The sequence below is a fragment of the Suncus etruscus genome, chromosome 3 (genome assembly GCF_024139225.1).
Source record: "Suncus etruscus isolate mSunEtr1 chromosome 3, mSunEtr1.pri.cur, whole genome shotgun sequence".
In the NCBI taxonomy this organism is placed as follows: Eukaryota; Metazoa; Chordata; class Mammalia; order Eulipotyphla; family Soricidae; genus Suncus; species Suncus etruscus.
Genome location: NC_064850.1, coordinates 11,820,326 through 11,832,720, shown reverse-complemented (window position 1 = coordinate 11,832,720; position 12,395 = coordinate 11,820,326). Strand labels below are relative to the sequence as shown.

The following is a 12,395-nucleotide window of genomic DNA, read 5'->3' as shown; positions in this document are numbered from 1 at the left end:
ACTACTATTTAATCATCTCCTACCCTCCAGGAACAACAACTACGTATTTCGAATAGTTATAATCTTAGTGAGGGAGGTCTTTGAGGGACTTTGACCATCAACTCTGATGTCATTATTCCAGATTAATAGTCTGAGAATTGAGTTAAATCCAAGGACATACTCAGTTTGCTGTCAGTGAACTGCTTGAGGTGAAGAGAAATCAAACGAATGCAAGGGGAGGGAGTGTTCTTTATATGACTGAAACCCAACTACAATAATATTTGTAACCAAGATGTTTAAATAAAAATATTAATAAAAAATTAAAAATACTTAAAACAAAAAAATCCCCAGCAGCTCCCAAGAGGATGTGGAGCTGTGAGTCCTCTCACAAGTTCCAGGGTGTTCTTTACATGACTGAAACCCAACTACAATCATAGTTGTAATCAAGGTGTTTGAATAAAGATATTACCAAAAAACAGCAGCTCCCAAGAGGACGTGAAGCTATGAGTCCTCTACCAAGTTCTAGGACCTCAGAACTAAGAACAAGCGACCCACAATCATGCCACCCATCAACCTCCCCTAGGACTTCCGGCAGGGAGGATCGCGCAGGCGCAGAACGCGAGGCAGGGCGGAACCCGACGCCTTTCCCCGGAAGTGGCTTCGGAGCCGGCGAGACGACGCAGGCCGGCGGGCTAGAGCGGCACGGCCAGGTGGGACCATGGAGGACGAGCAGTACTTCTCCGACATCTACGGCGGCCGCCTGGGCCTGCAGCGCCGCTACTACTCGCAGTCCTGCCGGGAGTTTTGCGTCGTCTGCCCTCGGCTCTCGCTGCGGTCGCTCACGGCTGTCACCTGTGTCATCTGGCTGGCGGCCTACGGGCTGTTCGCGCTCTTCGAGGTGAATGGCCTGAGCTGAGGGGCTTCCGGGTCTCGCGAGAGCCCGGAGTTCTCGCGAGACTCACCAACGGGCAGGTCTGGCCGGCGGGCGGGCGGGGACTCGCTGGTTCCCTGGGTGCCGCTCTAGCTTGGCGCTGGTCCCTCGGATGCTCTTTGCTGCCACAATATGAGTGTATTTATCCACACAGATTTAAAGTCTGGTAGAAACTTACACTTTTATAAGTTTTTTAGGATTTTAATACAATTATAAGTTTCTGATTTTAATAAAAATAAGTGTATTATTTAGTGTGACTAAGTTTTTGATTTTAATAAATTATAACTTATGATTTAAATAAAATCTTAAGTTTATGGTTTTTCATAAAATAGTAAGTTTATCATTTTTAATCATTGTAATCTTATTTTAATACTAATGATAAGTTTATAATTTTAATATATGTTTACAATGTTTGATATAATTAAGTTTATAATTTTATAAGAAACTTATAAACTTATAACTTTTCTATAATCTCTTTTTCTTTTCAAGGCATTCTAAAACCTTCTCTTCCATTCCATTTCCAAACCCTGCCATCTCCCAGCCTCCTTCTCTTCCAATTTCAAGTAGTTTCTAAAGAAATGGGATATTGTGGGAATGGGTGGTTTATCTGCTCAGTTTCGAAACCTGCTTCCTGTTTTCTCTCTCAGCATTGATTTTCACAGCTTCAAGATGGAATTCAGGGGCCGGAGAGATAGCTCAGTGGTAGGGCATTTGCCTGCACGCAGCTGATCCAGGACAGAAGATGGTTCAAATCCCGGCAACCCATATGGTCCCCCGAGCCTGCTAGGAGCGACTTTTGAGCATAGAGCCAGGAGTAGGCCCTGAGCATCTCCAGATGTGACCTAAAAACCAAAAAAAAAAAAAAAAAAAAAAAAAAAAAAAAGATGGAATTCATATCTGCCATCCCAGTTGCACAGAGATCCTTGTGTTGGATAGAGTAGATTTGTTTTTTGTTCGTTTGGTTTTAGTTTTGGGCCACACCTGGCATAGCTCAGGGGTTACTCCTGGTTCTGTGCTCAGGAATCAATCCTGGCAGGCTCTGGGGACCATATGGGATGCCATGATCGAACCCAGGTTGGTCCTGGGTTGGCTGCGTGCAAGGCAAACGCTCTACCTGCTGTGCTAATGGTCTACATACAGTAGGTTTGAAACAGTCCTCAAAATAAAAGTATTCATACTAATTCTTTTTGCCATAAAAGTATTCTAGTATATGGGGCTGGAGAGATAACATGGAGGTAAGGTGTTTGCCTTTCATGCAGAAGGTCATCGGTTCGAATCCCGGCGTCCCATATGGTCCCCCGTGCCTGCCAGGAGCAATTTCTGAGCATGGAGCCAGGAATAACCCCTGAGCACTGCCAGGTGTGACCCAAAAACCACACACACACACACACACACACACACACACACACACACACACACACACACACACACAAAGTATTCTAGTATTATATGTAGTGCTTGCATTTGAGTATTTTATACCAAGAGAGATTTAAATAGAGCTAAGTTCAAGAGTGCTATTTATTTCTAATTTAAATGTTTTTATTACTACATCTATTTGCCCTTTTATTTTTAACCTTTTAGTCAGCAGATTTCAGAACTGAAGAATTAAAACTGTCCTGGTTTTCTTTTATGCTTTGTCTGGGGCCACATTGGACAGTACTCAGTTACTGCTAGCACTGTACTCTGGATCATTCTTGGCAGGGCTTGGGGTACCTTATGGGGTGCTGGGAATTGAACCTATGTTAGTCATAAGCAAGGCGAGCACCTTGTACTGTCTCTCTAACCCCCAATAATAATAATTATTATTTTGCCGCACTTAGCTATGCTCAGGGCATACTCCTGACTGTTTTCAGGGGTCACTATTGATGGTGCTCAGGGAATACTATATGGAGCCAGAGACCAAATGAGGTTTTGCCATGTGCAAGGCAAGCAAGCACTTTACCCCTGTACATCTCTCTGACCCAACATTGTCCTACTTTATACCAAATTGTATCTAGGTTTGTTCATAAGTCTATTGAAATGATTCAGTTAGTTGACAATAATTCTTCCCCCTACCTTCTAAGGAATTCATTTTATATCTGAATTTATTATTTATTTATTTATTTGGTTTTGGGTCACATCTGGCATTGCTCAGGGTTGATTCCTGGCTCTGCACTCAGAAATCACTCCTGGCAGGCTTGGGGAACCATATGGGATGCCGGGGATTGAACCCAGGCTACATACAAGGCAAACACCCTATCCACTATGCTATCGCTCTGGCCCCCTATATTTGAAATTTCCTGGCAGGCTCGGGGGACCATATGGGATACCGGGATTCAAACCACTATTCTTCTGGATTCAAGGCAAATGCCTTACCTCCATGTTATCTCTCCAGCCCCTATATTTGAATTTTATTTTATTTTTTAAACTTTAGGGGCCGGTGAGGTGCTGCTAGAGGTAAGGTGTCTGCCTTGCAAGCGCTAGCCAAGGAAGGACCACGGTTCGATCCCTTGGCATCCCATATGGTCCCCCCCCCAAGCCAGGGGCGGTTTCTGAGCACTTAGCCAGGAGTAACCCCTGAGCATCAAATGGGTGTGGCCCAAAAAAACAACAAAAAAAACAAACTATAAACTTTATTGATTGATTGGTTTCTGGGCCACACCCAGCGGAGCTCAGGGGTCCTCCTGGCTCTGCACCCAGAAATCGCCAATGGCAGGCTGGGGGACCATATGAGATCATAGGAATTGAACTGGATCCCTCTTGGTTAGCCGCATGCTAGGCAAATGCCCTACCACTGTGCTATCTCTCAGGCTCTTATATTTGAATTTTAATACCTGAGTTCTGGCTGTATGGTTTTGTGATTATTAATATAGGGTTACAATATATGGTTATTAAATGTCTTTTGCGGGCCAGATGGTTTATTGAATATCTCCCTTCAACCTTTGACTCAGGACTCAGAGTAAACAACTGATCTCACGCCACAAAGCTAGTGTATGTCAAACTTGGGCATTAACCCAGGGCTCTCCGAAATCCTTTCTTTTACACTCTGTGCTCCTTGGGGAGAGAACTTTCTTAGACAATAATTTTAAGGAGCTGATTGTTTTTATGTTAGCTTCCCTTTGTACTCATTTTTCTTTTCCTGATGTACTCCACTTTCATCACTGACTCTCAGAACTCAGTAACTGTATTTTTTTCTAAACTCCACTGACATATACTTCTGTATGTCAGAAAACTTTCAATGAGGAGTGATGATGATGAGAGGATTCGTCTAAATTTATAGCTTTACTTCAACCCAAATAAATAATGAACTGTTAGAATTTATTTCAGGTAGGAAAAGAAAGAAATATAAAAAAAATGCAGTTCACGGGGCCAGAGCGATAGCACAGTGGGTAAGTAACAGCTGATCCTTGCATGCAGTTGACCCAGGCTTGATCCTTAGCATCCCATATGGTCCCCGAGCCTGTCAGGAGTAATATCTGAGCACAGAGCCTGGAGTAACCCCTGAGCGTCACCGGATGTGGCCCAGAAAACCAGAAAAATAAAAGGATACAGTTGGTATTGATATTTTGTGAGGCATTACCTTATAATGGATCAGATTCCCTACACATTTATTGTTGTCCATTCTGTTCTTATGTATTTATATTTGTTTTTGATTTTTGGGCCAGACCTATGGGGCTCACTGCTTATTTCTGGCTCTGGGCTCATTTCTGGTGAACTCAAGAGACTGTATGGAGTACTGGTAATCAAACCTGGTTGACCACATGCAAGTCAAGAGTACTCATTGTAATTTGCTCTGCTCTCTCTCTTTTTAATGGTGCCATGAATAGAACCCAAAGTCTCACACATGCTGAGCTATATCTCCAGTCTCCCCCAAACCTATTTTTTTAAATTAAGAATCAACTTTATTTATTTATTTATTTATTTATTTATTTATTTATTTATTTATTTTTGGTTTTTGGGTCATACCCGGTGACGCTCAGGGGTTACTCCTGGCTATGCGCTCAGAAGTCACTCCTGGCTTGGGGGACCATATGGGACGCCGGGGGATCGAACTGTGGTCCGTCCAAGGCTAGCGCAGGCAAGGCAGGCACCTTACCTCTTGCACCACCGCCCGGCCCAAACTTTATTTTTTAAAATTAATTCTTTTTTTTTTTTTTTTTTTTTTTTTGCTTTTTGGGTCACACCTGGCAGTGCTCAGGGGTTACTCCTGGTTGTCTGCTCAGAAATAGCTCCTGGCAGGCATGGGGGACCATATGGGACACCGGGATTCGAACCAACCACCTTTGGTCCTGGATTGGCTGCTTGCAAGGCAAACGCCGCTGTGCTATCTCTCCGGGCCCTAAAATTAATTCTTTAATTGAATCACCATGAGATATAGTTACAAAGTTGTTCATAGTGAGTTTCAGTCATACAGTGTCCAACTTTCATCCCTTCATCAGTGCACCTTTCCTGCCACCAATGTCCCTAGTTCCCTTCTGCCTCCCCCATTCCTCCCTCTTCCTCCCTTCCTCCCCATCTCATTTGCAATACTGCCCAAACCCTTTTTTGGGGGGTTGGTGGGGCACATCTAGCGGCTCTCGGGGTTACTCCTGGCTCTGCACTCAGAAATTGCTTCTAACTCTGGGGACCATATGGGATGCCGGTGATTGAACCTGTGTCCATCCTGGGTCAGCTGCATGCTAAGCAAATGCCCTCTCGCTGTGCTGTCTGTCTGTCCAGCCTCGAAAACCTATTCTTAACACAAGATGAGAGATTCTAAAAAGGATCACAGTCCTAACTATATGGAGAACCCTCATCTAACACTCTGTATTAGGTTGAAGTAGAAAGGTTTTGCCAGCACCAGAACTAGTTAGTAGTTAAGTGACAGAAACATTTTATTTGGAATTGGGGGGAAGTTCTTAGTACGGAACGGGGCTCTAGCATGGGCAGAGGGAATTTACGGCCTTTAATAAAGAGTAGGGTGTGGCAGGAGGCTAGTTAGTCAATGAAGAGAAAATGACTAGAAGGAAATGGTAGGGGTTAAAGGAGATTTGGGCTAAATTACTTGATAAGATTGTTGCCAGAGGCAGGTCAAGACCTTAGAGGTAGGTTAATACTAAGTCACCGTACAGAACAAAATAACTAAAACAACCTTAGATGATAAAGATCTTTTTATTGTTGCTTTTTGTTTTCAGGCTACACACCCAGTGTTGTTCAGGGTTTACCCCTGGCTGTGCAGGGAACACTTCTGGTGGGCTCAGTGGTCAGATGGGATGTCAGGAATTTAACCCAGGTTGACTGCTTGGCCGTTTGCAAGGCAAATGCCCTACCTTTTGTACTATTGCTCTGGTCTGATAATAATATCTTATTATTTAATAAATAATTAATAAATAATTAGTCAGACTCCTGAGACTTCTACAGCTTTAGTTCCTTTCATCTTACTGGCCTTTACCCTTGGTATCCTCCCTCCGTTTTTTTCTCAGCCTAGCTTTTCACATGGTCTGGCAGAGGTCAGACATGCAGGCCTGAGGATGAAGGGGCCTTCTTTTCCTTAGAAAATTTTAAAATGGGCTTAGTTTTCTAAAAGCTAGTCCATTGGCCAGGGCTCTGTCATGTGCCCATTTCGGGTTGTTTTTTTTTTTTTTTTTTTTTTCCTTTTTGTTTTTGTTTTTGGGTCTCACCCGGTGGCTCTGAGGGGTGGGGGGTTATTCCTGGCTCTGTGCTCAAAAATCGCTCCTGGCAGACACGGGGAGTGAGGGGCATATGTGATGTGGGGATTCGAACCACTGTCCTGGATCAGCTGCATGCAAGGCAAATACCCTACTCCTGTGCTATCTCTCTGGCCCCTCATGTGCCCATTTCTAAACTAGTCATTAGCAGCGGCTGGAACTAATAATTTATTCCAAGTTTCTTAGGAAAGAATGGCTGTTGAGTATAACCTGCTATATTGTGCAACTGAACACTTAATAATTAAGTCTACGTGTCTGCACTGTATGTAAGATAAAAAGATTCGAGTTCTTTTTTTTTTTTTTTGGGTCACACCCGGCAGTGCTCAGGGGTTATTCCTGGCTCCAGGCTCAGAAATTGCTCCTGGCAGGCACGGGGGACCATATGGGACGCTGGGATTCGAACCGATGACCTCCTGCATGAAAGGCAAACGCCTTACCTCCATGCTATCTCTCCAGCCCCAGATTCGAGTTCTTAAATTGCAGCTTGGTGAGGCGTATCTCCCAGATTGATATGATAGTGCATAATCTGCTGTTGGACGTTGCTTTTCTCCAGTTCTAGGTCTCTCTTGTGAGGATGCAGTTCACCATAATAAACTTTCATAACACAGCCCAAGAGCCCTCTTCCTCTCTGTACATTCCTTCTGTGCTTTTTTTTTTGCAGGGGAGGGCCCACACCCGGTGATGCTCAGGGGTTACTTACTCCTGGCTCTGTGCTCAGAAATCACTCCCAGCTTTGGGGACCATATGGGACACTGGGGTACGAGTGGGGGATCGAACCATGGTCTGTCCTGGGTCAGCCGTGTGCAAGGCAAATGCCCTACCACTGCACCACCGCTCCGGCCCCTCCTTCCTTCTGTTTAACTCTCAGCACAGCCAAGACTGTTTTATTCTGCTGTCTAGGATTTACTTACTAATAAGTCATGAAAATCTATGCAAGGACCACATGGTAATCTTACTGCCCTTGTCTGGCTCTCTCTTCAGAACAGCATGATCCTCTCTGCCGCCATCTTTATCACCCTCATAGGCCTGCTTGGTTATCTCCATTTTGTGAAGATTGATCAGGAGACTCTGTTAATCATTGATTCCCTGGGCATTCAGATGACTTCATCCTATGCCTCAGGCAAAGAAAGCACCACCTTTATTGAAATGGGCCAGGTGAAGGATATTGTGATTAATGAGGCTATTTATATGGTAAGTATTTAAGTGGTTTTATAGACATTTTTGGGAGCAGGTAGTCCTTTGGGGTGTGTCTAGATTGAAAGTGTCTTAATATCTGAAATATTGGACATCACAGAATTAAGTCTGGGGTCTCTCTGTTTCAGAGCTTGTGGTGGTTTCCTTTTGTCTTGCATGTCTAGCGTCTAAAAAGAAACATTTTGTTGTCAATAGTTTGATTCAGGACCACAACCTGTGTTTCTTCGGTGTTCCTCCCAGCTCAGTACATGGGAGCCATATGGTCCCAGGGATTGGACCCCAGGCTCCCCCATGCAAAGCCATTTAAGCCATTTCCCCAACTGCAAGAGAAACTTTACTGGAAGGACACACCACTTTGTTCTGAAAGAGACACCAGATTTTTATGGATAAAGAATCAGCATTTCACCACCACCACCACCCCACCACCACGAACCAACCCCCCCCCCCACCACCCCACCACCCATCACCAAAAAAAAAAAAAAAAGAATCAGCATTTCAACTCAAAATTATGTTTGGTTGATGCTGTTTTGTCTTTTTTTCCATTTAAAGATGAGAATATATTTCTCCTTCATTTCAAAAGCTATCAGCTAGTTTCTACTTAGAAATAACTCAATGAGGGCCAGAGAGATTGCACAGCACAGCAATAGGGCGTTTGTTTGCCTTGCACGCAGTCAGTCCAGGATGGATGGTGGTTCAAATTCCTGCATCCCATGTGGTCCCCCGTGCCTGCCAGCAACGATTTCTGAGCATAGAGCCAGGAGTAACCCCTGAGCACCACCGGGTGTGATTACCCCCCCCAAAAGAAAAATAAATAACTCAATGAGAACGTTTTGAGCATTCTCTTAAAAAATCAGAGTTTTGGGGCCGGGCGGTGGCGCTGGAGGTAAGGTGCCTGCCTTGCCTGCGCTAGCCTAGGATGGACCGCGGTTCTATCCCCCGGCGTCCCATATGGGCCCCCAAGAAGCCAGGAGCAACTTCTGAGCGCATAGCCAGGAGTAACCCCTGAGCGTCACAGGGTGTGGCCCCCCCAAAAAAAAAAATCAGAGTTTTATTAGATCTCTGATATATATATATATATATACACATATATATTATAATTTAAACACTGTGGTCACAAAGTTCTTTATAATAATTCATCTCTTTTCTTATAGCAGAAGGTCATTTACTACCTCTGCATTCTATTGAAGGATCCAATGGAGCCCTGTGGTATATCCCAGGTAGTGCCTGTCTTCCAGGTAAGCACAGAACACCTAAGTTTCTTTCTTTTTTTTTTTTTTTTTTTTTTTTTTTTTTTGGTTTTTGGGTCACACTCGGCAGCGCTCAAGGGTCACTCCTGGCTCTACGCTCAGAAATTGCTCCTGGCAGGCTTGGGGGACCATATGGGATGTCGGGATTCGAGCCACCGTCCTTCTGCATGCAAGGCAAATGCCTTGCCTCCATGCTATCTGTCCGGCCCCAGAACACCTAAGTTTCTTTTTTTTTTTTTTTTTTTTTTTGGTTTTTTGGGCCACACCCGGTGACGCTCAGGGGTTACTCCTGGCTATGCGCTCAGAAGTCGCTCCTGGCTTGGGGGACCATATGGGACGCCGGGGGATCGAACCGCGGTCCATCTCCTAGGCTAGCGCAGGTAAGGCAGGCACCTTACCTCGAGCGCCACCGCCCGGCCCCCAAGTTTCTTAAAAGATAATTCTCTCCCCAAAAAACAAAAAAAAAAAAAAAAAAAAAAAAAAAAAAAAAAAAAAAAAAAAAAAAAAGATAATTCTCTTAAATATTTTAAAAGATAATCCTTTCCCCAGCACAGCCATCAATACTTAGATTCCGTAGGAATGTAATGCTAGCAATAGTAGTTTACTTATTTTCCAAGTTCCTTTCTGAGGTAAAAATAAGCTTTCACAAAAAGTATTAATTTATATAAGACATAGAGAAAAACATCAATCATCCAACTTCTGCCTATTATTTTATTTTGGTTTCTGGGCCACACCAGGCTGTGCTCAGGGCTTATTCCTGGCTTTGTGCTTGGGGGACCCTATGTGGTGCTGGGATCTAACCTGCATCTGCTGTGTGCAAGGCTGATATCTTACCTACCAGACTGTCTCTTGCACCATTCATTTTTCTTTACTCTGCCTACCAATGTTTGGCTTTACCTCGATATTGCTAAGCTACATGTACTGTTATATATACTATTTTGTGTCTTGCTCTGTAAGCCCACTAAATATATTTTCATTTACAAAGGTGAAATAAATGCAATTTTATATTTCCATATTGTATATAATTTATATATAATTATATATTATACTATTATATAATTATATATAATAAAAATAACATAACACTATATTTCATATTAGTATTTGTATAACTTGATTTGCTAGAAATCATGCCCAGGTTACTTTTTGATGCTACAAAAGCACCAACCAATACTTTAATATAGATATGGTTGAAATAAATTATTACATTTGCGATACAAAAAAGTATTTAGGTGCCCAGTGTTCTTCCTTTTTCACAAGAATTTTAGGTAGCCAAGCTAAAACTTTTTTTGCATGTTTCAGAATTATCTTTTTTATTTATTTATTATTTATTTTTTTTTTTTTTTTTTTTTTTTTTTTGGTCACACCCAGCAGCGCTCAGGGGTTACTCCTGGCTCTATGCTCAGAAATCGCTCCTGGCAAGCACAGGGGACCATATGGGATGCCGGGATTCGAACCACTGACCTTCTGCATGCAAGGCAAACACCTTACCTCCATGCTATCTCTCCAGCCCCATCTTTTTTATTTTTAAGCTTTGAGTAGTTTATAGATTTTAACAATGTTTGGACAGTTTTACCCTACTTTTTGGAATTTGTCTTTTTTAATTATGGTCCTGAGAAGCAAAGTGGGAGATCTTCCATTGAGCAATAGCCCTGGCCCTGATACAGACTACTGCTTTTTGACTGTCCTGGCTAGCAGAGGTTTAACTGATTTTTAGTTTTACATGTAGGTGAAGGCATTTTATTTATTTATTTATTTATTTATTTATTTATTTATTTATTTATTTTTGGTGAAGGCATTTTAAAGTCTGTATCTGCTTAAGTCAGCATACTTAACCTTTATGCCTGCAAACCCAGCATTTTTCCATGGATCAGGGGATGAAGAAAGCTGCTTTATGTTATTTTAGGAGGGGTAGGGATTTGGTACTACACCAGTGGTGCTCAGGAGTGATCTCTGGTGACGATCCGGGGACCTTATGTGGTGCCAGGGACTTTAGAACTAAAGTTGCAGCAATTGAATACAAGGCAGTCCGGCCCAAGAACACTGGTTTAAATGTATTTCTTGTAGCTGAATATTTTCTCATTTAAATCTATTTAGCTTCCCTATTAGTCAGGTAGAATCTAGATATTGATTTGTAATAGTTTGGGGGTAACAATGTTTTTTTTAAATTATTTTTTAATTTTCTTTTACAATGTTTTTTAAATATGCTTTCCACATATTTTTTCCTCTTTTGTGGTTTTCCTTTCCATGTGTATCATGCCATGTTTCATCGTACCAACCTTTTCTTTTTTTTTTTTTTTTTTTTTTCGGTTTTTGGGTCACACCTGGCAGTGCTCAGGGGTTATTCCTGGCTCCAGGCTCAGAAATTGCTCCTGGCAGGCACAGGGGACCATATGGGGCGCCGGGATTCGAACCGATGACCTCCTGCATGAAAGGCAAACGCCTTACCTCCATGCTATCTCTCCGGCCCCCGTACCAACCTTTTCAATATTTACTTATTAAACTGCTCTGGTCACATGAGGAATGTTTCACAGCTAGTGACACTTCCTTGTGTTTCTGCTTGCACTTAGATGGAGGAAATACAGACAGCTTAAAAACTTTTCCGATAAAAAAAAAAAAGATAAAAAAGAAACTTGTCTGAGCTCCTACTTAATGGTGTTCACAGGATTGACTACAGGCCTGGCTTGAAACTCCTCCTAATACTGTGCTCTGAGGCCTGAACTTCCTTTTCTCCACTTCCCTGTGCCATTTAGCTCCCTTGCAGTGAGTGAGAGATTGGGGTTGGGTCTAGATGAAGCACCTTCTTAGGTTCCTCTTGACTCTGCGTTTCTCCGCTTTGGAATTCAGAGTGCCAAGCCCCGGCTGAACTGCTTGATTGAAGTGTACAGGAGCTGCCAGGAGATCCTGGCAAACCAGAAAGACACATCCACAACTTCCTGAGTCCCAGCGTACAAAAAAAGGCCAGTATTATCTTCCACGGGAAATGACTCCTGAGCCACGGAGGCTGGCTTATTTCCAGTACACTAAACCATCAGTTGGACACAGTTCTAAGGAGCAGGTTGGATGGACGCAGTGAATCTCAGAGCCATAGAGCAGGTGACTGGAAACCTAGCTCCTTGTGTGATGCAGAACTAAGTATTTGTTTAGTCTAGTGTTGTCCTTGTAAGCTTTTGCTTACGTTATTGACTGAGGGGAGACCTTAAGAAACTACGTCAAAATAAATGTCGACACAGCACTTTGTGAAATTCCTAAATACATTCAAGTTTACTACTGAAATTTGTGGAGCCAGAAGTTGGGAAACCACTATCCAAGATCCTGAGAACAATTTTCAACTACATAGTACTCATGCAAAAAAGT

At 42.8% G+C, this 12,395-nt stretch overlaps 1 protein-coding gene across 1 annotated transcript; it reads left to right on the top strand.

Annotated features, from left to right (window-relative positions):
- Positions 1–683: 683 nt before the first annotated feature.
- On the top strand, positions 684–12,361 carry PIGH (phosphatidylinositol glycan anchor biosynthesis class H). The gene is made up of 4 exons (XM_049770503.1): positions 684–877; positions 7,579–7,788; positions 8,943–9,026; positions 11,886–12,361. Exons 1-4 carry the CDS (start codon positions 698–700, stop codon positions 11,976–11,978), a joined length of 567 nt encoding a protein of 188 aa, XP_049626460.1. The 5' UTR covers positions 684–697; the 3' UTR covers positions 11,979–12,361.
- The last annotated feature ends 34 nt before the right edge of the window (positions 12,362–12,395 follow it).